The sequence below is a fragment of the Dipteris shenzhenensis genome, chromosome 29, assembly GCF_047967505.1.
Source record: "Dipteris shenzhenensis isolate YYH24624 ecotype China chromosome 29, Dip_SZ_1.0, whole genome shotgun sequence".
Lineage (NCBI taxonomy): Eukaryota > Viridiplantae > Streptophyta > Polypodiopsida > Gleicheniales > Dipteridaceae > Dipteris > Dipteris shenzhenensis.
In genome coordinates, this window is record NC_141624.1 from 40,435,624 (window position 1) to 40,462,808 (window position 27,185).

Genomic DNA, 27,185 nt, shown 5'->3' on the forward strand with positions numbered 1-27,185 from the left:
TCACTTTGTGGAAAACAGTTTTAAGCATTACATGCAAACATATATGATGGTTTTGTGTAATATTTACTATCCTTGAATTGATTTCATCTCAAAATCAGACCACTTTAGATCGATCTGCTTTGCTTTTCTCTTGATCAATCAATTTTTATAAAGCGCCCCAGTATTTGTTTCTCCAATGATATTTAAGGTCTTTGTATTCTCTATTCCAAGTAGCAAGCAAGTTACTCTTTATCTTCATTTGAATTTGTTGCTAGGGAAATACTATAAATCTTTAAGTTTAGATGAGTTTCCTATAATCATGCCAAAAAGATAGAGTGTTGGCTAAGAACACTATGATTTGTGAAGCACAAAAACATGTGCTAAAGTTGCCCATGATTTGGGCTTTATGAAGGAAATATCCTTAGATCGCCTCTATTTGTTAAGCCTCTTTGATTGCATCAACCTTAGGGCTTATTGGGACTTGGTCCATTTGAGTGGAACTTCTAGCTACGACTCATTTTTTCCACCATTTATCTTTATCAACTTGGCCTTTTCTTGTCTTTTGCTTCATTGTTGGACACCTTTGCTTTGGGGGCTCAACATTTTTGCCAACTCTTCAAAAGTTGTCCCCAAGGCATTAATGGTTCTTACTTATTCCATTCATCTTATCAATCCATCTTGGAATGGGGACCAAAGAATAATTTTCAAGCAACTCAAACACTTCATTCACCTTTAACTCTATGACCTTATACATATTGTAATATTGGTCTTTACACAAAGTCTAGAAATAGATCATTGGCCTATCCATTATGGCTTCATCATGGTATCCAAAAGGAGCATTTCATGCTACTGGCCTTGTGGATGTTGTGTTTAATTGCTCTCATCCATATTTTGACAATGTTCAATGATATTTTTGAGAGAGATAGGGGACACATTCTCTCTATTCTATGCACCTAGCTTCTTCCATTTACAAAGCTCCCAAGAGGGTCTAAGCTTTGGTCCAAGTTATTATTAAAAAAATGGTGATACTTGGACCACAAATTCATTTTCTTCTAATTGAGCTAGGTCACTGGCCTTTTCCATCTAAACCTTCCCTGCTCCTTCGTGTGTGACTCTCTCTTGTCTCATATAAGGTGAGTTGGGGTTCTAGGTTAGCCTATTTGGCTTATGTGGCTTGCATTTCGTATCCTTATCTCTTCCCCTGCTGCCTTTGCTTCATGTCTTATACTATAGAGACTATAGGTAGTGTACCTCGCTTACTAGTTTGCTATTGTGGCTCTCTAGTTAGCTAGTGCAGCTAGTAAAAAGGGGATAGCTAGTGTAGCTACACTCAGTGTAGCTACGCTCCTTATTTATTATTTTACTTTGGTGGCTCTGTAGCTAATTTCATCATCATCCTTCTCTTTTGGGGGATCTTTGTTGGCTCTTTTGGTCAGTTGCATTAGTAATTCTTCTACCACCATTTGAATTAATGATTCGACTATCACCATTTGCAACTCATTCTTTTGGTGTCAGATTCTTTCATAGATTTATGAGGCTTTTTTAATGAATTTTGCTTGCACCTCCTTAAGGTTGGATTTGGATACCATTTAGCTCTATATATCTCTTTGTGAGCTTCATCCAACTTTCCATTGTTTCATATGCTCCATGCTTTCGCCTCCTACTAACCTCTTTATATTTTTCCAAAATTTCCTTTAGTGAATCAATTTTTCAATCCGCTTCCTTTTCCCTTGTTGTGCTCTTAAAGTTACCTCCTTTTCTTCTTCCTAACTGTTTTCCACTTATTTCTTCTCAACTATGGCCTTTAGTTTCTACATTGTCAATTACAAATTGCAACCAGCTTTTTGATTCATTTATCTGGTCAATGGTCATGCATTTGACATTTGTCTTTATTATGGGCTCTATGAGGTAGAGTGCCATTTCAAGGCTGTCAAACGAAGTGATCATTCAATGGAATTTTTTCGCAAATGGATGGTTCCAATGAATGGAAAAAATGTAAGTAAAGTGATAAGGAAAGACAATTGCTCAAGATGAATGGAATGAGAGAGAAAATAATCTTTGTGTAACTTAGAATATCAATGCAAAGACTATAAAACTAGCTCACGTACCACTCGCTAACATTTACATTCGATTGTACCTATGTGTCTGTGGGGTAGGTGTGGTGCCTTTAAGGTTGGCATTCAAAATCCTTCTAAGAAGATTGCCCCCATCCTTCTAAGAAGATTGCCCCCATCCTTCTTATAGCACAACGGTCTTATTTGGGTTTGATACATACTATGTTGACTTGAGCAAATGGGTGCTTTGTGATTCACCTGGACTGCTACTTCACTATAATTTGTGGTGTATCACCTCACTAGTATAGTTCTCTTTGCTCCATCTATTATTGATTCCCTTCGTTTAGGAGGTTAAATATTACCCCATAGTGATGTTCTTATGGCTTGTATATCCCTTTGGTGCAACATATAGTGTTGCCTCATATTTTTATTCCAATCTCCATACTCATACAATAAGTCATAAATCTATGAGGCCTCTACTTGAGTTGGAGCATGTTGTAGTAATGATATTTTTGGTAATTTTGAAGTACAAGATGACCTCATTTTTGGTTTATAGACTTGGGATGTTGGAGATGGTATCCAACTACATCATGCAATGGTTTGCCAACACCTTGATCTTTTAGTGATTTGAAACGGGATATCCCTTTTCATGCCTACTCAAATTTCAATAGAAGAATGCTTAGGGAGATCAGGGAAATCGGCTCCATTATTGTTTGGTGTGCCACTAGTAGGCTTTGTTGGTGGGTTCGTGGTGCTACAAGGGTCATTGGTGGCCTATCTTCATATTCCTTAGGCTCAACATTGGCTTCCTATGTAAGGTCAATAACCCAACTTTGTTGTTGTTTCTAGAGCTCTAGAATTTGTTGTTGGTGGTAAATGAATAGTAGCTCATTCACTAGTGCAGTCTCCACTTTGTGCTCATTTGGTGGGGGAGGCCTTGATTACTAATGTTGTGAAGCCCCTCAGGCTCCCACCTTGGGATCATCATCCTCCTTATATGGATTTGGTTCAGAGGGATTGGTGGGTTTAGTTAGAAATTGAAAAAGCTCCTTTACCTTTGCTTGTAAGAGGCTTGCAAGGCCTTGCATTATTGACAAATGCTATCAAAGTTGTTGGACAACTTTTTTGAAAATCTTTCTTGGAACCTAGTCAACTTTGCTATGAGAATAGGTAATTGTCTCCGCTTGTGCTTTGAGAATCTAGATACAAACCTTAAGCTCAACAATATCCTCTTGACTCAATTGAAATGACTCATGGTTCCTCTCTTACTCGCATACTTCATTTTTCTTTAGCTCTTCTTTCAATGGCCTTACCTATTGATTTGCTTCTTCAGTATGGTGAATGGCTTGTCGATCGCCTTCTCCCCTTTGCACTGCCACTTTGCCCTTTTGTCCTATATAGGCTATACATGTTGCTTTTAGGCTTTCCACTTGCACATTTGCCCACTATATTCTGCTATGCTATGAGATTGGAAATCATCTTGGACATGGTCCCTCACATTGATGACTTGGCAAATGATTGCATTGCACTCACCTTGGTACATCTTGAGGTCTTCTTCTTTTGCCATGGTAATGTCAATTCAAGGGATTGGTATGAACAAATAAGGCACCCACATCTCTGGTTAGATGTTCCTTGGGGGTATTCCACTTCATTCTCTATGGGATGATTCTTCAAGTGGTACCTTCCCCTTGTTAATTACCATTGGTCATTTGGTAGGAGGAACATGGGTGTCCCTTTGACTTCTATTTGACCTTATATATTTGTGGTAATGGTGGTGTTTTGCTCTCTTATGGCTTTGCTTTCTCTTGTGTCCTTGGGTATGGCACTTTGAATAGCTCGCTTAAGAGGTGAGTTGGCTTGATAAGTATCTTGCTCAGTAGTTCTTTGCCTTCTCATGTAAGTGGGCAAAGGTGTGCACCCATTCAACATGCATTTTGAGTTGAAGCCAGAAAGCAAACTAGTTGTGCAACGCTTAAGGTGATTGGGGGTGATCCAAGCTGAGGCACTAAAGAAAGAGGTAACACAACTACTTGATCTTTCTTATTGATGATTCAGAATGGATATCTCCTATAGTTGTCACACCAAAGAAAGGAAATAAAAGGTAGATTTGTGTGGATTTTGTCCTTTGAATCCATGCACTAAGAGGGATCATTTTCCTTTGCCATTCCAAGATGAAATACTAGACTAAGTAGCAGGGCATGAGATGTATTCTAGGTACTTTCAAATTCGTATTCAGGAGGAAGATCAAAAGAAAACATCATTTGTCACACCTTGGGGAGTTTTTGCTTATAGAGTGATGCCTTTTGGGTTGACCAATGCACCAGCTACATTTCAAAGGTTCATGAGTCAAGTGCTCAAGCCTTACTTGGGAAAGTTCATAAAGGTGTTTTTGGATGATTTTTGCATTTATTCTCGGCGCATGGATCACATGGAGAAGTTAAAGATGGCCTTAGCTAAGATTGATGAAGCAAAAGGGTGTCTAAATCCTATCGTGTCATTTGGCTCAAACAAAAGTAGTCTTGTTGGGGCATATTGTGTTTGAAGAAGGCCTGCAAATGGATCTTGACAAGGTTCAAGCAATCATGGCATTGCCATCTTGAGAGTGTTACTGGTGTTCACAAAATTCTAGGAAAAAGCAAGTATTATGAATGCTTTTGTGATGATTTCATAGAGATAGTGTATCCCATGAACTTGGTGACAAGAAAAGGAGTTTCTTTCCAATGGGGTATGGAGCAACAAGAGTCTTTTCAGCAACTTAAGGAGCCCATGAGTAAGGGCCCAATATTGAAGCCCCCTGATTGATCTCAAGACTTTTATGTAAATCCAAATGTATCTTTGCATTCAGTTGGTATTGTATTGCTATAAAAAGGAGAGGTAGGTAGAATGCAACACATCTATGATGCCAGTTCGATAGCTTATAGAGGTGGAAACAAGGTATGAAGAAATGGAGCAGGAAGCCCTCTCTTTGGTGTCTTCTAGCTAGAAAGTTTTGCTCCTATTTATTAGATTAGCCATTTTTCTTCCATACCTCTCAGTCTGTATTAGCATACCTAGTTCACAAGCCTAATCCTGGGGGGAGATTTGCAAAATGGTTATTAGAGCTTCAAGAGTTCTCTTTTTCTTTTGTCACTGAAAATACCACTAGGTCCACTATGGTAGATTTGCTCATAGGATGGCAGGATCTAAGAGAAGAAAAGAAATATAAGGAGGACATTAATGATGAAAGGGAGACACCACCAATAGCTTTTATCTTGTATTTTGATGGGGCTTTTAGTCCTTCACACCAACAAGGAGCCGGGGGGATAGTCTTGATGAATTCTGAAGGTCAAGAGGTGCGGGCAAAAGGAAAAGAGCTTCCAGGTATCACAACTAACAATGCAACTAAGTATAATGCTTTGATTCTTGGTTTGGAGGGTTGTCTTAAAAGTCAAGTGAAAAAATTGGAAGTAAGAGGAGATTCTTAGCTTATTTATAAAGCAAGCAAATGCAAGGGCATTACAAGACAAGAAGTCGTCATTTGAAGGAGCTTAATCAAAAGGCTATGGCACTATGTAGTCAATTTGATTTTTGCAAGTTTGTTCATATAAATAGAAAAGAAAATCAAAGGGCAGATGAGTTGGCTACTCAAGCCATTATAGTACAAGACCGAGGGTGGTTTCTTTGGTAGACATTGGATGGCCAAAACTACAAGATGTTCAGAAATATGTGAAAGAAGGCATGTTTCCTCGAGGGTTAGCTCCACAACAGAAGTAGAGATTGGTTACTTTTGGCCACACCTCCATAAGGATGTATATGAATGTCACCAATGGAACCTATCAACTTGAGGATGTTGATGGCATGATGATACCCAAACGCACCAATGAGTATCGCCTTAAATTCTTCTATGCTCAACCACCTTGAGGGTCAATAGACCCTCTCTATTAGTAGAGAGGATCTGCTGGGGGGAGAAAGATGTGATGCCAAAAATTGATATGTTTTATTTGGCATTGGTATTGTTTTTCTCCATGTTTGTTGAGTGTTAGGTGATAGCCTAGTAGCTCTCACTTATTTCTATTTTCTAAGATATTGTATGGGATTGAGAGGATGAGTGGAATGGATCATTGTAAATACCATGTGTATGAATGATAAATACCTTGGTATGGGGTGAGAGTTATTTGTGTATGAGATATTCTGGGGTTTTTAGAAAATAGGAAGAGTGAGTCATATAAAGAAGTGGGCTCATGTCCATGTGTTCCAATAATATAGGAGAGGCCACATGCCAAGCATGTGGGAGGCATGTGGAGGAGTGTGGAGTCAAGAGGAATCCTTCGTGGATTAAGAAGGATGTGGGCATATGGAAAAGAGAGGGTCCCTATGGGCTCCATGTGGGGAGACTCTTGACGTTCTCAATATTTTAAGTCTTGAGCATCTTTTGATGGGACACATGGCAAGAATATCCAAAAAGAACATGGATGGTGACATATGGGCTTATGTGATTGATGGGGAAAGGAATCTACAGCAGCAATTGTAAATGGATGAAGGAGGGTGACAAAATCTCTATAAAAGGAGCCCTCCTCTCCCTTGTTCAACATCTCTTCCACCATTAGGCCTCATGTTGCTGTAGCTCTAGCCTCCTCAAGCCTCTTCCATGAGCCTTCTCTCCCTCTTGTAGATATTCTCTTATGTAGACTCTTGAATCCATCTCTCTCTAGTTCATTCTCTCTCTATAAGTAGTCTTGGAGCTTCCGCTCCCTCTTTTTGGAGAGTGTTTTGAGCTAAGTGTAAAGGTGTCTATGAAGGAGGTGCAATGTTTCCTCGGAACCTACCCATCTGACCCAATCATCCCCTTCAAACTCCTCGATATATATAAGTTCATGTCATGTTGAGTTGCAAGATCTTCTTTTAACAATGTATCGCTCGTCTCTTTGGCATAGACCGGCTTGCTGAGATTATGGCCTCTGTTGATCATTTTCTTCTCCCTATGCTTGAGTACAACATCACTTGGAATGTTACCATCTTCATTTCCATATAAGGGAGGATAGTATGGTGTGGTCTCTTGGTATGAAAGGTTGTCACTCTTGATTTAAAGATGTTCTGGAGCAGGCTCGGTGAAAAAATTGATATTCCAAACCCCTTATAAGCATCCCTTTCCCAAGCCATCTATAAGCCTTGTTTTCAACCATGTTAAAGCAAGAAAGCCCTTGAAAAGGCAGTGCAAAGCAATCTATTGTGACATCTAGAACACTCTAAGCATACTGGGAGAGGATTCCAATGGCATTTGGGTCATTGTTTGCTTGGGTGTAGCCATTTTTGGTGAGGTTCATGGACTTTTCTGTATATGGGTATCTTGCATGACCCATAACTTATGCATTGCTGAACAGAATTCGGAAAACTTTGTCTTTAAGTTGTAGTACACATTCTGAGAGTGCTCTCAATGGAAGCAAGAACGGAAGAGGGAGAGAGAGAAATAGAGAGCCACACAAGTTTTGGTGGGTGCAGAACACCCTAATCTTCTTTTTCATTCATTTATATATGTGTTTGAGTATTGTACATAACCGGGGTAAAGAAACAGTGAACTTTAACCCCCACAACCTCCCACTTAAAGGACAATGTGCCTTTAAGGGAGAACAAAATACACGACAAAACTCAAACCACTGACTAGGTAGACTCTTCATCAGCATATCTGCAGGGTTATCATTTGTATGAACCTTGACAAGCTCTATGCACTTGTCCTCAAGTACCTCCCTGATGAAATGGTACCTGATGTCAATGTGTTTGGTCCTTGCATGAAAGACCGGATTCCGTGCTAGCTGAATACCACTCATGGAATCACGATGCAATGTCGGTATACCTGTATGAATCCCCAAATCTCCCACTAGCCGATCAAGCCATATAGCCTCTTTGCAACCCTCTATGGCTACAACATACTCAGCCTCTATGGTAGACAAAGCAATGCACTTCTGTGCGCGAGACATCCACGACACTGCACCACATAACCAGAAGTGGATCTCCTACTATCCACATGCCCTGCATAGTCTGAATCTGTGTACCCAAGTACACGCATGTCTCCTCTATTAAAGCAGATGCACATCTCCTTGGTACCCTTCATGTACCTCATGATGCACTTAACTGCCTCCCAATGCCTCTTTCCTAGATTAGCCATATACCGGCTAACAACTCCCACTACAAATGCAATGTCTGGTCTAGTAGCTATCATAGCATACATAAGACTCCCAACTGCTAATGCATAAGGAACCTTGGCCATCATGGCCCTTTCCTCATCTGATTTGGGACTATTTGTATGACTCAGTTTCACATATGGAGGCAATGAAGTACTCATTGCCTTCCCCCCCTCCATATTGAAATGCTGCAATACTTTTGTAACATACTCTTTGTGAAACCCAAAGGAGTTTCCTACTCCGATCACGCATGATGCGCATACCAAGAATATGACCTGCAAGTCCCAAATCCTTCATATCAAAGGCCTCATGCAACTTGGCCTTTAATGCATCTAGCTCATAAGTATTCTTGCTAGCCAATAGCATATCATCCACATATAGTGCCAAGATTATCAGGCTATTATAGCCCTTTTAGTGTAGAGGCAATGATCAATTTCACTCCTTCTAAAACCTTGGGACCGAATGAAAGCATCAAACTTCTGATACCATTCTCTAGGCGCTTGCTTAAGACCATAGAGACTCTTCTTCAGCTTGCAAACTAAATGCTCTTTGCCCTTTTCTTCAAAGCCTTCCGGCTGCACCATGTAAATTTCCTCATGCAAATCCCCATGCAAGAAAGCTGTCTTGACATCCATCTGCATAAGCTCCATATCCTCTGATGCCACTAGTCCAAGCATGCATCTAAGTGTGGTCATCTTCACAACCGAAGAGAATATCTCATCAAAGTCCACACCCTTCTCTTGCTTGAACCCTTTAGTGACCAAATGGGCCTTGTACCTAGGCACATCATCACCCGTGACCTTCATTTTGTAGACCCATTTACATGGCAATGCTTTCTTTCCATGTGGCAAAGAAACCAAGTCCCAAGTCTTATTCTTCATAAGTGAACTCATCTCTGATTGCATAGCATACTCCCACTTGCATTGATCCTCACGCATCATAGCCTCTCTGTAGCAAGAAGGCTCCCCGCAATCAATAAGCATCACATAGTCTATCCCTAGAACAAACCTATCAGCAGGCGGTCTAGACACTCTAGATGATCTTCTCAAGGGCATTTCAGCTTGCTGTCCCACCTGCATATCAGCCACATTTGGCTCATCATTTCCACCAATAGATGATCCATCATCTACCCTTGATTGTATACCTGTGGGAGTACTTGGTGGTACCATTTCTTGCACATTTAGTGCATGGACAACTTGCTGTCTATCAACATATGCAGGTGCATTCACATCCTAGAAAGTGATTCTCCTCATTTCCACATCCCTCATGGGTGCCTTATCCATCTTCTTCTCATTGAAGACTACATCATGGCTGCGTATGATCTTCTTTGCTTCTGGATCCCAGAGACGATAGCCCATCTCTCCACTTTCACCATAACCCAGAAAGATGCATTTCCTAGACTTAGGATCTAGCTTCTTTCAAAGCTCTTTTGGCACATGTGCATATGCCTCACACCCAAATATACGCAAAAATGAGAGTAAGAGGGCTTCTTGCCACTCCATGCCTCTTCAGGAATACCACCATCCAAACTCTTACTACGTGATCTATTGATCACATGCACTGCAGTCTTCATTGCCTCAGCCCAAAAACCACCAAAAAGACTTGCATTGGAAAGCATGCATTGCAACCTTTCTTGAATGGTACGGTTCATCTTTTCTGCAACTGGATTTCGCTCTAGAGTACGAGGGGATGTGAGCTCCCTCTTGATCCCACGTGTATCACAGAAATGCTGAAAGTCATGAGAGAGATACTCTCCACCATTGTTAGTCCGTGGGCATTTAAGCGTTCTACCTGACTGATTCTCAACCAAGGCTAGCCATTTCTGAAATACCTGGAACACATCACTCTTCCGAGCTATAGCATAAGCCCACACTTTCCTAGTTGCATCATCAATGAATGTGACATAGTATTCAGCCCCGCCTAATGACCGTGTAGGCATGGGACCACATACATCTGAATGCACCAAATCAAGCTTTTCAAACTCTTTCTTTTCCCTTCTTTTATGGGCTGATTTAGTCTGCTTCCCATAGAGACAATGCTCACAAAATTCAAAATCAGAGAAACTCAAATGCGGTACATAACCCAAACGGCATAAGAGTTTCATTCCATTCTGGCTCATGTGCCCCAACCTGCAATGCCACAAAGAAGTGCTTGGCACCTCTGTTATTGCAACAACATGATCAGATACCCCTGATACATGTAAGGGATACAAAGTCCCACACTTGGCACCCCTGGCCAAAAGCATAGAGCCCTTCTGAATTTTCCAACTCTGAAAGCCAAAAGTGGTGTGAAAACCAGCATCATCTAGCTGACCCACAGAAATAAGACTCTTGGTCAGCTTAGGCACATGTCTCACATGTTTCAAAACAAATGCAGACCCATTTGCAAAAGAAAACTTTATGTCACCTACTCCCACTATGTCACATGCATAGTCATTTCCAAGATGCACACAACCTGTCTTTCCACTGTCATAAGTGGAGAACCATTCCCTATGGGGAGTAACATGGAATGAAGCACCAGAATCCAAAATCTAATCCTGGGAATATGCATCATCTGAAGTGGTAAGCAACTCTGTAGATAAACTAGACATGAAGAGAACGTCATTATCACTATCATGTGTGATTGCATTGATCTCCTCGATCTTCACTTTTCCTTTGTCCTCCCTTGGACTCTCTTCCTTTTGATTTGCACCCCAATTTGCATTCTTTTTCTTATCCTTTTGCTCTCTTTTTAGCTTGTAGCAATCCTTTTTCATATGGCTCTTCTTGCCACAGTGGTAACACTCAATGTTCCATGCCCTGGATTTGCTACGAGACTTCCCTCTTTCTTGGGACTTCCCCCTGAACTTTGATCTGCCCCTTTGCACATTTAAGGCTGCATCCTGCTTGTTGCCGTCCATAGACTTCCATCTAATCTCCTCGGCCAACAAGATACCCACAACATCATCAAATTTCAGTACTCCACCAGGTGCAGAGTTATTGACAGCTGTACGGAAGGTATCCCATGAGGATGGCAATGAACATAAGAGAAATATTGCCTTAGTCTCCGCATCAAAATTCATCTTCTGAGCCTGAAGCTGGCTGAAAATAATATTGAATTTATTTAAGTGAGAAGCAATGGAGACCCCTTCCTTCATTTGCAGCTCAAACAACCTCTTCATGAGGTAAACTTTATTAGAGGCAGTTTCCTTCTCATAAGTGGCACACAGTTTCTTCCACAAATCTTCCGTAGTTTGCTCATTTACTACTGTGAAATGAACTGACTCCGCAAGATGAATTCTAATAGTAGACTTTGCTAATGCATCCAACTCATTCCAATCATCCTCAGACATATTTGCAGGCTTAGCTTCAATCCCTGCCAAGGGTTTAATTTGCTTCTTGTGGAGAGGCTGGTTGTAAGCCATGTTACAACATCATGGGTATCATTGAGCTTTTCTTGAGGGCATGTTAATTGGTGTTTAGACAGAGCTTGCTTAATAACATCACCACATCCATCATGTTCACCCTTGCCATGGCTAGACCTAAGGAAATTCCACATCATGTCTAGACCAATGAACCTCGAGACAAAGTAGAATCCATCGGATGATTTTAAATTCAGAGGCAGCACCATCTGACAACACCCAATGTTGTTTTATATTTTTTGCATAGGGATCTTATTTTTTTAGCTATTCCTAATGCAGTAGAAAAGCATGCTGTACCAATAAGGTTGGCATGTTTCCTATCATCTGAAATGTAGAAATGGTATATGCGTTGCACTAATTGGACTCCTGTACTAGCCTAGACTCCTATCAGTCTAAGACTTCCACTCTAGTTTGGAAATCTCTCACAAACGATGGACTACTTTTTAAAAGTATTGAAAGCCACTAAATGATCATCCACAACCATATTGTATTCTTGTTGTAGGTTCTTGTACCTATCTTTCCAAAATTCCAAAAGTAATTCCAGATAGCAATTTCCACTCTAGCTGCTGCAACTTGCTCCATTGTTGTTGCTCTCTACATCCTTGCTGGCTTGGAGAGCTGCCTCATTGTCTTCTCAATTATGGATGCTGTCTACCCCATCCTTCCTAGCCTTGAAGCTCTCTTGCAGCTCCTGCATCACCGCTCTAATTTCTGCATTCTTTCTTTTTAGTTCCTCCATCATCTTGTTTTTTTCAATGTTCAATACATTCTACATGTTGCAGAGCCATTTGTAAAGAGCCTCCTTTTTGGGTCTTTGATCTTCAAGGTGCTTTCACATCATTGCTAGCTCTTGCTCCATGATGTCCCCATCTGTTCTGACGTATTCAAGCCTATCTCGAAGCTCTTGGGCTTCTCAACCATTCTTTCAACGGCCTCAGCTTGCTCTCATGCCTGTAAGGCCCTTGCTTCTTCCTCCTCTACCTTGGCTTCTGCGCCCTCCATTAGCATTTTCTCATGTAGCGCTAGCTTTGCTGCATCGATGGCTTTCTCTTGTAGAAAAGTCTTCTCAGACATCTTCTTTTCATATTGCTAAAAAATTCCTTTGAGGGTAGATGTCATCAGGTGCATTGCAACTCTAGTAGACTAACCTGACAATTTGGATTTGCCATCCATGCAATTCTTCAAGTTTACATCAGGCTCTTGGAGATCACCTTGAGAAAGAAACATCACGTCCTTTTACTTGCTCTACTGCTGCTTGAACATGCTAGAACTTCATGCTTCCTCTTGTACTAGGAAAGTAGTGCATTTTCTTCTTTAGCACATCCTGGAGGTCTGTTGGCAAGCTAGAGAGCTTGACTCCACCATCTGCACTAATCTAAGCATTGGGGTATAAATCTAGAATATCATGTCTCTTCTCCAAGAAGTGTGCTTGCAAATCGCCTCTAATCAATGTCCTCCATATCCATAGTATCCTCTTGAGTTTTATTATGTACTTCCTCATGTATTCTCTCTTCAATAATAGATTTTCCTTTTCTAGTCCTGTCCTTGGTCTCCCTCATCATTTCTTCTCTTTCTGGAGTTGTCATTTTAAAATACAAAATTTCCAGAGATTATAAAGTGAAAAACTTTATAACAGAGAGAAAAATGCAATGCCCACTTCCCTAATATTTGTTCAATGGCCTTGGATTTGTCTTCAAAGTTATATCGCTTTCTTTGATTCATGATCTATCCTTTCGATCTCGCCCTTTTGTGTTCTTTGATCCTGAATTTCTCAATGTGCTCTATTCCAATTTGGCGAGGTTTAGAGAGAAAGAGGATGATATGCCTTGGGACTTTAAAAAAGAAGCAGAAGCTTTAGAGGGGCCTTGGGATTTTAGAGATATAGATTCTTAGAAGGGGTAAAAATATTGTTGAGGACATGGCTTTTCCAAGGTCTTAAGACCTTGGATTATGTGGCTGGCTTGTTTCTTCTTTGTTCTCCTGCAGGTCATCGTAACATAATGTCTCCGGCTCGGATTTTAATCTTCCTTTGTCTTTTGTTCTCCTCAGATAGCTTATTCGTATATACAAAGAAAGGCATTACTTGTGTAGATCACATAGAGGATGATCGCTCTTGTGCAGTATCTGTGAGAGAGTTGGGAATTGTTGGAGGGTTGTGGTAATGGAATAGCCATGATTATACGGTGCAAGACATAGCCGGTTGCTACGCCAGACCTTTGCTTGCTATTGTATCTTGCATGGATCCAACTACAAGTGAGGGCTCATCTTGAAGGGTACATGAGCATCGACTGCAGTGGAGACTACACCCAATTTTGCACCAATTCCATTGGGATCGTGTGAATGTCCAATGATAGCTTCATCGGTGTAGGCATCTCTGGAAAAGTTTCACCACCATCGAATGAAATTTACAACAGCTTTCCATTCATAACCTTCTTCTACTTCCCCAAAAATCAAATGAAGATTTGTTTTCTCATGTAGAACAAAATTATGTTGAGTCAACCAAACGGATGTATTGCTGCATAAAATTATGAGCAACAATTGCTAGAGCTCCATGAAGCTTCTAAAACAATCATACGATGCCCGACTCATGCAAGTTTAGACCCTTCAGATTTGATTATGTGCATTCTTGAAGCTCTGATACCAATGCTACAAAGAGAGAGCTCCATTCATGCTCTCCACCCAGCCGTAAACCCCAGTGTGAGCTTCTACTCAGGCTTCTCTTCCTTCTTTGTATTCATGTGTAGTCCTTATTTCCTTCCTTTTTTAATCTCCCTCTAGAATTATCCCTCCATGCAGCGTGCTTGCCACTTGGAGCCTACTTGAGTTCCATGGACCTTAGTCCTCTAGGCCCCTTTAGGCCTTACCATTGCACTCCATTCTATTGCTAGGTATCCCTAGACCTCAACCCTCTAAGTGTTGGGATATCTCAAGGTGTATGCCTCAGGCACACCTTGGTTTCTATGTGTGAGTGCTAGAGGCACAGTTAGGTGCCCACAAGCACAGTTAGGTGGTGGAGAGCCACATAGGATGATTGAGAGAATCTAGGAGCAGATTGAGGAGATGATTGTGGAGCTCTGAAGTCATCAGTGATGTCAGTGAGCATGTATGAGGTGCCTACTTAAGGACCTCACTCTTCTTCATTCCATAATGCAAGTAATGCAAGTATTCTGAGTTTGTGTCCACTCTTTCCTTTCCTTTCAGCTTACCAACATGGTATCAGAGCCCTTTGATCCCCCTTGAGCCCATTTTTGCCACATCATCATCTTCTTCTTCATCTTCTTCTTCTCCATTTTCCTCTTTCTTCCCAAAATCTTTGAGAGCTTGGTTCTCCACCTACAAACGACCATTGCCCAAACCCTCTGAGCTGGAAACTCCTCTAGTATGGGCGAACTTCCACCTGCAAGCAATTGAAGAAAAAACGTCTGTGTTGGCTGCCATTCCCCAAACAGCGCATTTTTCGTCATTTCTTCTATTGCTCAATACTCCCTGCCTGCTCCGCCATTGCCTGAGCCCTCTTAGGAGTAGATGGGCGACCTAAAGACGAAGATTTTGAGCCATTTTTCAGCTCATTTGGTTCAGTAACGAGGGAGAAATTGTCAAAACTCAGGTTCAGCCTGTAGCAACTCTCCCAGGCAAAAGTGCACACCATTTCGTCCAACCTCTGTGCTGGACCCTCTCTGGTATATGAGCTTCCTTTTGCTTCAAAAAGCCCTCTTTTCCTTGCTTTGAAGAGTGAGCTACAAGCCCTACAAGTTCAGCCTTTTAGTTTTGACAGTTTTGGACAAGTTTTTGAAGATGATGCTACATAAAATGCTACTCTAGCATTTCTGGTTTTTTGAAACTTTCAATAACTTCAGTACAAGTGTGGCTTCAGTTTTGTTTTGAATTGCTAGACTTGGTTTTGATTGGAAAGTATTCATTTTACCCACTTCTATGAAGCATGTAAGAAGAAGCATCATTGATTGAATATTGGTCACTAGTCTTTGCTACATCAAGTGCTCATATTTTGGAAGTCTTTCAGTTATTTTTTGCCTTGTAAGAGAGATAGACACTGCCCAATATCTGGGTTAGACCCTCTCATGGCTACCCTATTGAATCTAGAGAAGTTCAATGGAAAGGGCTTCCACACATGGCAGATGAAGGTGAAATTTGCATTGATGAGGGAGAACTTATGGGGACTTGTCAAACCGACTCCTACCGCTTCTTCTACGGCCTCCAATGCTGGAGAATCCTCAACTCCGACACGACCGGCAAGGGATCCAGCTAGAGAAGAAAAAGCATATGGTATCATTGCTCTTGCTTTAGGAGATGATTATATTCACCATATCTCTGACTTGGAGTCTCCTTTAGAAGCTTGGCAGAAGCTTGACATGATTTTTGGTGCTAGCTCTCACATCTCTAAACTATCACTTAAAATCTCTTTCTTTGAATTGAAGATGGCTAGTGGTACTACTTTAGTAGCTCATGTCAACTATATGCGGAGTCTTATGACTCAATTAGCTTCTATCAATTCTCCTATCACTCCAGATGATGCTATGGCAGTGTTACTTAAGAGTATGCCTGAAGAATATGATCACATAGTTACCACTTTGAAAAATCTTCCTAATCCTAATCTTGAAGGTATTATCTCTGCCCTCCAAGAAGAAGAAAGGCATATGGAGCTCAGGAAAGGCAATGACACTGTTTATGCTGTAAAAGTCCAGAAGAGCAAGTATACCCCTTGCAATCACTGTGGAAAGACAAATCACCTTTCAAAGGACTGCTTCAAAATTAATCCATGCAAGCACTGTGGCAAGAACAACCATAATGAGAAGTTTTGCAGAGCCAAAGCAAAGACAGAAAATGCAAATCTACTTTCAGTTGATGAGCCTCCACAAGATGAGGCATCCTTTGAAGATTATGCATTTTAAAACATCTCTATGTATGCTCCAGATCTCTCTTTTTATGTCAAGGTACTCAGCCTGGATAGTCCTCCAAAATGAATGAAATAAATTATTGTGTTTTGTGTGTTTTGTAAACACCTCTGGTCACCTTATGATGTAGGCCATGTGTATGTTTTGCTCCATGGTACCTCCTGCAGACATTGTGTGCATGTACATGCAGGGGACATAACCATTGGAAAGTCTTTTTGTATCCCTTTTGTTTACCTTACACCCATGGGAACCCTTGCTAGCATGAGAACCTAGCCATAGATTTATCCTTGACCACCATGAGATGGCATGAGAAACTATGAGACTAGATGTATCCTTGACATAGCCTGAGGCATTCCCTTGAGGGGGGGTTTTGTTGGGATATCTCAAGGTGTATGCCTTAGGCACACCTTGGTTTCTATGCGTGAGTGCTAGAGGCACAGTTAGGTGGTGGAGAGCCACATAGGATGATTGAGAGAATCTAGGAGCAGATTAAGAAGATGATTGTGGAGCTCTGAAGTCATCAGTGATGTCAGTGAGCATGTATGAGGTGCCTACTTAAGGACCTCACTCTTCTTCATTCCATAATGCAAGTAATGCAAGTATTCTGAGTTTGTGTCCACTCTTTCCTTTCCTTTCAGCTTACCAACACTAAGCTCCCATGATTTGCCAGGCATTGTCGAGCCCTCTGGTTTCCTGCCTTGCCATAACCAAGCCTTGGGCTTTCGTGATTATGGCTGATGTAACAACAATGAGATTGCAACATTTTCAATTTCACCTACAAATAATATTTTCTTAATCTCGTAAAATATCAAAATTTTAGGCAATTTAGTTATATTTTAGCTAAAATATCTGCAAATTCTCAAGGACAACCTTCAAAATTTTGAAACTCCAAGTTTCATGATTTCAATTTATTGAGAAAGATGTTTTCTATGAACTCCACTTTTAAGGGCCCTTAATTTTTTTAAAAAAAATTAACATGCGAATTTGATTAAGGGGCTGGTCAGCCCCAAGAAAGAACCATATACATAATTTGGCCACAAAATGGGTAGGTTGCCGTAGTCCCACATTGAACACAGTAGAGAGAAGACTCAAAACACCTACCCTGAGGTAAGATAAACCCACATTTGACAAAGAATGACGGATCACCTAGTCTTTTCCATGCAGGATCTTACTGAAGTCCGTTAGGTTACCCCTAACTAGCCTCAAGATTGTTGATTACCTATATTGTTAACCCCATTTATTTTTATTGGATTCCAACAACCAAGGTAGAGCACAGAGTGTAAAGAGAGGAAGGTAGAACCATGCCTTTGGAGCCACATTGTCCCAAGAGATTGAAAGTTAAGAGAGAGAGAGAGAGAGAGAGAGAGAGAGAGAGAGAGAGAGAGAGAGAGTAAGGTACAGAGAGATTTAGGATTGGCCCTCCATTCCAAACTTTGGATTATATAAAAGATTGAGTCTTTGCCTTTAGTATTCATTATTGTATGTACAAGATTAGGGAGTACAATCTCTCTTTCTCTTCCAAGAGTTGTTTTGAGTGTTATCTTATTTCTTCATTGTAGTGCCTTTGTGATTGCTACTCCACCCCCTTTCATTCCCTCTTCTCTTCCCCTCTCCCTTCTCTTCTCCCCTCTCCCCTTCACCCTTTTCTCACGTTAGAGCTAGTTGATGTATCGGCAACATCCCCATGACACGTTAGTCATAGCCAAGACTACACTTTTTTTGCGTCGTTGTCATGGATAGCCAGGTGTGCTTTTGCATTATTTTCTTTCGTTATCTACCCATTGCCCAATGTTTTTTGGCTTAACTAGCAATGTTGGTTTTGGAGATTAGGAAGTGGAAAGGTGAAAGGAAGAGACAGCTGTCTTTTATGCTTTTGGAGCATTTTTTAGGATTTTGAAGTGTTTTGTGTTGATCTTTCTTGTTTAAAAGTAGGAGGAACTAGTTTAGAACATTGCTAAGGTGTTATAGTAGGTGAATCTCAAGAAAAATAGGCTAAATTGATTATTTGAAAAGAACTTTGAGTTCTTGAGGGAGCTGAAAATGTCACCTTGTATGAAAATTTGCATTTTTTAATAGAGAAGTTGTTTTTTTTATATAAGAAGATTAGGTAGTTTAGATTCACCCCATCACTAAAATGCTTGAATATCTTAAGAGAATCATCAAAAAACAATCGACGTAACTTTCTCTCTGTGTCTTGCCACGTTAACTTAACCCCTAGTCGTTGCGTTAACATCATCCCACTATGTTAACTCTATCCTATTACTTTATATCTCATTGCATTGTCAATCTAGTCACCCGACACATCACCCAATGACCACGTGCATTAAATGAACTGATAGTTTTCAGATCAAAAGTCAACCCACTACTTTAAGGCTAGTGCCAATAGTCGCTTCTTTAGGCTATACAGTCTCATTAATCTTAATGTTGCAACTCATTGTGTTATCTAAATCGTTGCTTTAATTGTCTCGAAGCGTTATCAATCACTGCGATATTAGCATCGCTACTTTAAGGTCAATGCAGCGACTTTGAACCCCCATTGCTATAATCTTGGCACTTTATTGTCTCGCTATTTTAAAGATCTTGAATGCAAGTATTTATGCCTACCCACAAATCTCAATCATTACCTTATGTGTATATGTCATAATATGTAAGGGTGAACACATTCAAATGAGTAGAGACAAATATACAAAGAAATTTCAAACCTCTTTTTGTAGAATTCTAAGAACTTTTGTACGTCCACTTCAAAATATGCAAGTAATATACATGCTCAAATCTCTTTCATTCAAATTAAATTTGTGAAATACCCATGGCATATGACTGTGCCAAGAGCCTACACTCTATAAATGATGGACTAAGAGCGTAGAAACTTGGTAATTGAAGAGGGGGCAACTTAGGCCACTGCGGGGGAAACCAATCTGCAGCAACAATAGTGGTCCAGCAAGCTCAAAGGCCTAGAATATGAAGGTGGTACATCTCAATCACATGAGTTAGTAGGTACTTAGACAGTAAGTCCAAGTTAGGAGGACATAATCACTCACTGCTTGTTTTAGATCCTCTAATTTGTTAGGATCTCCATAGGCTAGAAGGACTTGAGTCTAGATACAAGTGTTGTTTGCTTCTCTGAGTTGTCTTTCCATTCTTGCACAATTGTATTTTTGACACATGCTTAATCTCCCATCTCCATACGATTCGCCCACGTAACACAATGTTGGAAAGGTCACCTCCCCATCGGTAAGCCCCCAAATGAGGAGAGCATGGGGGAGGGAGACCTAGGGCAAGATATACCTAGAGAAAAGGGAAAGAGGGGGCTGCCACATGGGTAGCACCCCACAGCAATCGTGGTAGGGTTATCCCAGGCCAAAGGTGCATTGATGGCATGCCATTTGGTGAGGTGTGTGGGCAGAGTTACGTCCAACACCAAGACCAGTAAAAGGCACATTAAGTGGGGCAAGCTAGTGCTAGAAAAGAGGACTGCAAAGGAGCAGTCCCCTACCCTTAAATAGGGTTGAGGCTAGTTGGTCAGCTAGGTCGGCTAGCACACAACCCCATAAAAGGTCCCTGTGGCCCCATAAAAAGGGGCTAGTGGGTTGGTTGAAGGGCTAGCAAGTTGGCCAGGGAGGGAGGTTGCTGGTTGGCTATTTTGGGGCTTCTCTTGCCCTATAAAAAGGTGGCCTTTGGGCCTCATAACACCATTCACTCAAGGAAACCTTCTAGGAGCAGTTTGGAGAGCAGAGGAGTAGCACACTTTGGGCCTACATCCAGGAGGATCAAGGCTGGCTGTGTACTGCAGACAAAGCTTGAAGAAGGGTTGCACACCTAGGCTGACACTCAGGGCAGCAAGGTGCGGAGGATCCGACATGGAGACTAAGGTCTACATATGCTCATCAGGGAGGATCCAGATTTAGGGAACTATGAAGTGTCTCGAATGTAGTAGGACATCATCTTTTGGTGAGGACAAAGGACCACCGTTTGTTGGGACTTTGGCCCTCTATTGTATTGTGTCCATCAAGCGGAAATATTTTGTTGGTCCTACGTCTCTTCTGAGCATTGTCTATTTGTTGATCTGCACATTTATGTGAAGCACATTAAGGAAGTTTGTCATTCCACCCACACCACCACTGTGTGAGCTCTTGGGCTATTCTATCAGTCTTCCGCTTTGTGTACCCTCTCTTGGTTGATTCTTAACACACGAACCTCCAATTAGTGTTCTTGGTTGACGTCTAATTCTGCAACCTAAGCACCATTTAGGCCTCACTTATTTAGCAACCCCAATGCAAGAGAGGGAATCTTCTTAAATCCAATACAAGGCTACATCTCAAGTTTGAGCTTTGAATGATTCTCTAATGAAGACAACCCGAGGTTGAATTACAAGCAGCATGAAACATTGAAACAAGGATCACTTTCCTGGAAATGGAGGAATGACTTGGTGGCCAATTGGTCCACATGTAAGCAATGATCTTGTCAAGGTTTGGTGCCATTTTGTAGGTATTTCGAGTGAGTAATCCTCATTTCTATATTTTAGGCATGTTACTCTTAAATAGCCCATAAAACATGCATGCTTGTTTATTTTGGTGTATGCTTTAGTGGCCAAGTAGAGGCACTAAGGGGTTATAGGTTGGTTGTGATTGAAGTTGTGGTGTTGGAGCCTACCAGTTCATTGAATTTACATATTTGGTATCTGAAACCAACGGGGTGGTATTTAAAAAAGGCTTTGCAAGTCTTTGTAAGCTTGTCTATGTTATTCGGTATCAGAGCAACAAGTTACTTGGTCTCGAAAGGGTCTACCGATAATCTTCAACATTCTTTAGCATCTCTCTCTCTCTCTAAATATGCACGTGCATGTGCGCACACACAAACAAACACACGTGCACGCACACACGTACACATAACATAAGCGTGCTTGCATGTTATAACAAGCTATTGGCATACGAATCATATGAAACTTATCACCCACAATTAGGAAGGTAGATCCATAGGAAATATCAGAGAGGTAATAGGATAGACGAGAAGATGCTTGATCTCTACATCTTAATTCAAAATGGAACTCTTAAGCAAGTGACAAATTAGCGTGAAACTCGTTAGTAGAAGTAGGGGTAGATCTAAATATGAACTTTGGCTATGGGATGAGACAAAACTTAGAGGAAAATATAGTGGCAAGGAAAAATGGAGGTCGATGAGAAAGGGTAAATGAGGATAAGGAAGAGCATAAAAAGCTAAAAGAGAGAAGGGAGCAGGGATGAGATCGAAGAGGAGGAGGTATGATAGATGGATGTGTTGGCAAGATACAGAAGTTGTAGTTGGAGAGAGAGTGAGATGGATGCATTGGTAAGATACAAAAGTTGGAGAGAGAGAGAGAGAGAGAGAGAGAGAGAGAGAGATGGATGCATTGGCAAGATACAAAAGTCGTTGTTGTGGAGAGAGAGAGAGAGAGAGAGAGAGAGAGAGAGAGAGAGAGATGATGGCATGAGATAATTGGTCGTGGTTAAAGTAATTAATTGGTTTCCTTTTTACCCCTCATGGATCTCCTTGGCCCATCTCTACTGATGAATACATGTAATGAGTTTTCCCAAGTGGTGGGGACCTGCTTGACAGCTCTCCAAATAATGATGGGTACTTAGAGAGAGAGAGAGAGAGAGAGAGAGAGAGAGAGTTGTAAGACTTGAGTGTAATACTCTCCTACAACCCATCTAATTAATAATTATTCAACCTTGGGGACCTATTTGAGAGAGAGAGAGAGACAAACTTGGGGACCTATTTGAGAGAGAGAGAGAGAACTATGAAAAACGTAACCTGACATCGAGAAGCCAGAATGGAGCGAGTTTATGACTATAGTGAGATAAGACTATAGTGAGATAAAGGTCTAAAGAAAAATCACACCTAGTAAAAATGATTGCTCGACAACGCATGAAAGCACACTCGTGGGATCAACATTCTGAGAAACATTATATTAATGATTGCATTATTCAGGAGGCCTATTGAGAATTCATTTTATGGAGAGAACATAACCCATAAACGTAGTGATAGCCTAGAAGTCTAGTGAGGTTGAGAAAATGAAATGTAGCGTGGAGGAATGGGAGTGCCTCATTGTATGTGGATGCCTCCAGTCATCTAGAGCATGGAGGAACAAGAGCAGGGTAAACAATAAGGAGGGAGCAAGATTATGACAGTGTAGGTCAATGGGCGAATCTTTCCCCAGATAGAGTTATAAATATTAGCCCTGCTACCACTTTTAGGGCGAATTTATCAAGTTTGAGACTCTAAAAATTAGCCCACCTTTATTTTTGGGCTAATTTATCAAATTTAAAGCTCTAAATGTTAGCCCAACCAACTTGGGAAAGCCTCTAAATTAGCCGTTGGGCTGAAATTCGCCCCTAATTTTTTCCCTGAACAAGAGTGCCTCATTGTATGTGAAGCCTCTGTGCTTCTAGAGCAAGCAAACCACCCCACATAGCAATGGAAAGGATGGTAGAATGGCTTTTGTAGCAAGCGAAATCATGGTTTATCCAACTATGGGATGAAGGTAGATTACAACATCGATACATTTCCTAGTTGGGTTGCATAAGAGCCCTTCCTACTCACACCTCTGTGATGAGCGGGACAGCCAAAAAATGCCCTTCCTGCTCACACCTCTGTGAGTGGGACAGCCAAAAAATGCCAATGCCGGCGTAGTTTCTATGACATGCTCCCCTCCCTACCATGCTCAGTCCAATCCCATTGGAGACAGAATTTTGCACTCTTTTATCGGGCATTCTGGTGCCAGCTTGCAAAACAACAATGTTGGGATGTTAGGACAATGGCTTGTCGAGCCTTCTCGCCCGTTCGGGGCATGTCGAGCTTGTTTGGACGTAGGTTTGCAGGCCAACCATTGGCATGGGGGGAACACCCCGATGATGAGTGTAGCTTGGGAGAGCAAATGCTCGGTACTTGGCACTGGGGGAGCTTTCCACGAGCTCTAATCACACACTAATACCTTCCAAGTTCCCAATGCAATATGATGCGGTTCAAAAAGGAAACGCCACACGTGTGCGTTGGTCACCTGATGAAATCTTGGTGATTGGTCAAAGTTAGCTCTGGTTAAAGTAACTAAGGTAAGGTTAAGAGGTCGTCTTCTTCATCGCGAGAGGTTGGCTATGGCGATGGCGAGGTTGGCTATGGCGATTGCGCGCAGGCTAACGTTTTCTGTGACCTTTTGTTCTTCATAGACTCGTTTTCGCCTTGATCCTTCGCGATCTCCATATTCCCCTCTCCTCCCTCTCTCTTTTGATCCCTCTCTTGCTTCACCCGGTGCAGAAAACATGTTCCATTGGCGGTCCTCCTCCGGCCCCGCCTGCTGCGACGGTGCGGAAGACGGCGCCCGGGTCGCTGTTGTGAAACCGGAGGCGTCGCTGGGTGAGGCTGATTGCCGGGTCAAAGAACAGCCCCAGCTTCGTCAGCAGCAGGAGCAGCCACGGCGCGTTGACAGGGCCAAGAATCCTCGCGTGCTTTCTGGAGGAGCGTTGCGGGTCGGGGGAGCTTCGGACACGATAGTAAGCGAGTCATGCAACTCGCGCATCAACAGCAGCAGCAGCAATCGCAACAGAAGCAGCAATTGCAACAGCAACAGCAGCAACGCCAACAGTAGCAGCCATAGCGACAACAGCTCCATCGTCTTCCCCGTCGACTGCAGCTTTCGCAACAGTGAATCTCATCAGCTCCGGATCGCTCAGGAGGGAGAAGCTCCTCAGAGGGATACCTTGTGCATGGAGCATCGATACCATGGCGACGAAAGCCCCATCTGGGAAGGATTTCCCGCAGGAATGGGGCGCGACATCCTTCGCAGCAGACTCTTCGGCGATCACCGGCTCGACAAACAAGATCAATGTGGAGCAGCTGCTTTTTCAGTCACTCAATCCTCATCGCCGCGAACCTCTTCCCTCAAACCTCGCCGTCTTCCTTCTCTTTCTCTTCCTGTTCCCCCTCCTTGCAGCTTCAGACGAGACCTCTCCGTCGCCTGGCAAAGATCCCCCAAGCTCAGTCCCTGGAGCTTCACGTCCCCCTCCCTGAGCCCCTGCTTCAATCGTGCTTGGGATACGCTTCCCTTGAACGAGAACGATTCCGATGATATGCTTGTCTATGGGGCGCTCAAGGAAGCCACCAGGAAAGGTTGGGCTCCTGCCACTCCCCGCCCTAAACTAGAGGCGCATAGGCCTCTTCAACCAAAGCCTGAGGCTGCTGTACAGGTTGAGAGCAAGCCCCTTGTCCTCGATCTCCCGGAGAGAAATCCAGCCAAGCATTACAGGGGAGTGAGGCAACGACCGTGGGGCAAATTTGCAGCGGAAATTCGGGACTCTGCGAGGCAGGGAGCCCGGATCTGGTTGGGAACCTTTGATACAGCAGAAGAAGCTGCCCTTGCATACGACACGGCAGCTCTGAAAATGCGAGGTGATCGCGCTCTTTTGAATTTTCCAGTGGACGTGGTGTCCAGATCCCTGGAAGAGAAAGCTACTGCCCAAGCATCTGCGGATTGCGGAACCCAATTAGCAAGCGCAAGTCGTGTTACTTCATCGGTCTCAGTTCGCGCTCTACGTGAAATCGCGTGCGAACCCTCAGCATTTTCCTCGACGAACTCAAAACTATACTTGAAAGAAGCGTCCTTTGGAACGAAAAGGCTGAGGTCAGATGTTGATTCTGCTATAAAATTCGACAAAGCCTCAATGGTTCCCACCAGCGAAGATGTAGCCTGTGGTGGTCGAAAGGCAGGATACAATGGTTCCGGAGCGCCTCGATGATTTCCTGTTCAACGGAACCCACCTTCATACCTTTTGAACCATGCATTGGCATGTCGTTATAACTCAGTGGTGTAGGAGGATCGCCAACGCTTGTACAGGAACACTAAGATGTTTGTTTAAATGAAGCTTATCGCCACTGATTTTGGGAGCCTGCAAGTCCTCTTGGATCAGGAGACGGTGGTTTTACGTATAATACTCTCCTGATGTAGCTACATTTTGAGCTGAGTTGCGACCTCAAAGTTGCCCATGCTCGGATGTACCAAAATTTTGTGAGGGGCGCTTGGATTAATACTCCGGCTTACACTACGTGACGTGATGAGTTGTAATGTCTTGTATAGATGCAAAGTATGTTGATGAACGTTGTTTACTCGAGTTGTGCTGTTTGAGGCCTGCTATATAAACGAATCTATCGAAGGTGTCAAAAGTCCTCATGCCTGTAATGAAGCGCGCTTCAACAATCGCCATAGTAAAAGGCTGACAGGAATTTGCCACAACTGTTGCACTAGTGGCGTGGTCTGTGTTGAAATATCTAGATTGGACGATGATAAGTGTGTTGATTCAGCCATATATTTTTCTTTATTGCGTAAGCCTGTAGTATTGAATTCGTATCGTATGACTTACACCAGACAACGTGTATGAATATGATATCTGATGTTAAAAAAGGACGATATCTAAGTGACGCTTTCTTGTTGTCTATTTCAAAATTTTGTGGACGCCACTTTAGGGCCCCAATCGCACTGTGCAAGTTGCTACTTTGGAGTTGGAATGCCATGCTTTCAGGTTTGAGAATTCAAACTTTTTCGTAGTAAAACTGCGCGCTACTGGAATATGGTTTACCTGCATCTATTTAATCCTGCATGTTATAATTGAGGCTCTAATTGAGGAGCATCGAGCTTTGCTGGGAAGTAGGCCTCAGTACTGATTATTAGGCCTGGTGTGATGAGGAGACAGCATGTAGTTTAGTGTTATTTTGCAACAAATTGGTAGAGCTGCACACAAAGGCACCAAAGTCCTTTTGAGGCCTCCTGCTGCTTCTGGGAGGTGCACCATCTGTGGGGTATAAGTGCCATCGTGCTGCCAAATCATAATTTGATGCAAGTTGATATTTGAGGTCTCCAGTGCAACCCAAAAATAACACTAGATGTCTCAAGAATGCGAGTGTTCAGGCTTCTGGAGAGTCGTATTGGTTTCAGGTTGTATCAAAATCAACTTGGGCCACAAATGCATTATTTGTAAGATATACATTCCAAATTGACTTGCCAGGCCTGCGTGATCCTTTGTAGTTTGTCTGCATTAAAAAACCTTTAAAATTCCTTGCTTAGAGACTTCTTTTGGGGTAGAGCAGAAAGTATAACAGACTTTTCAAGGGAATGTTAGGGACTCGGGAGGCTTGCAGTCTTTCTATAGCAAAAGTTGGGGTAGAGCAGAAGGTATAACAGACTCGCAAAGGAAATTTCTGTTGGAATATTAGGGTCACCTCCTCACTTCTCAGTCCCCCCATATGAGGACGAGATAGGGGAGGATGACATACAGTATAGGATGGGATAAAGGCGATTTTGTTTAGGACTGCCATGTGGGCAGCAGATTTGCTGCCACTGGGCAGAACGTAGACATCCTTGTTGAAATAGATTTCGGATAGCCCATGGGGCCATTAAGGTCAGCATTCAAGGTTGACATAAGACCCACTGTTTGGGTAACGTTTGGGGTTACATGTAACTCAGCCAAGAGACCATGGAAAGGGTCAAAGGGCTGGGACCAGACTGCACTGCAGGAGGTGTCACCAAATGTGTACTATTCCAAGCACCTAATAAAGAAGATGTATTTTTAACTTCTGCAAGCGCATTGACCTCAGTTAAAGAACCTTGGCCACGGTCAAGGAGGGTTGACTATGATCAACCAGAGAATTAAAGAGC

The 27,185-nt window shown here is 42.2% G+C and overlaps 1 protein-coding gene across 1 annotated transcript; it reads left to right on the forward strand.

The window, feature by feature from the left end:
• The first annotated feature begins 23,799 nt into the window (after nucleotides 1-23,799).
• LOC147882837 (uncharacterized) lies at nucleotides 23,800-25,731 on the forward strand. Its single transcript, XM_087400515.1, has one exon. The coding sequence runs from the start codon at nucleotides 23,800-23,802 to the stop codon at nucleotides 25,270-25,272; it is 1,473 nt and encodes a 490-aa protein (XP_087256641.1). The 3' UTR covers nucleotides 25,273-25,731.
• The last annotated feature ends 1,454 nt before the right edge of the window (nucleotides 25,732-27,185 follow it).

Bases quoted from the DNA above. Each gene is read 5' to 3' on its own strand.
- LOC147882837 (XM_087400515.1), top strand. From the start codon at position 23,800: ATGTTCCATTGGCGGTCCTCCTCCGGCCCCGCCTGCTGCGACGGTGCG.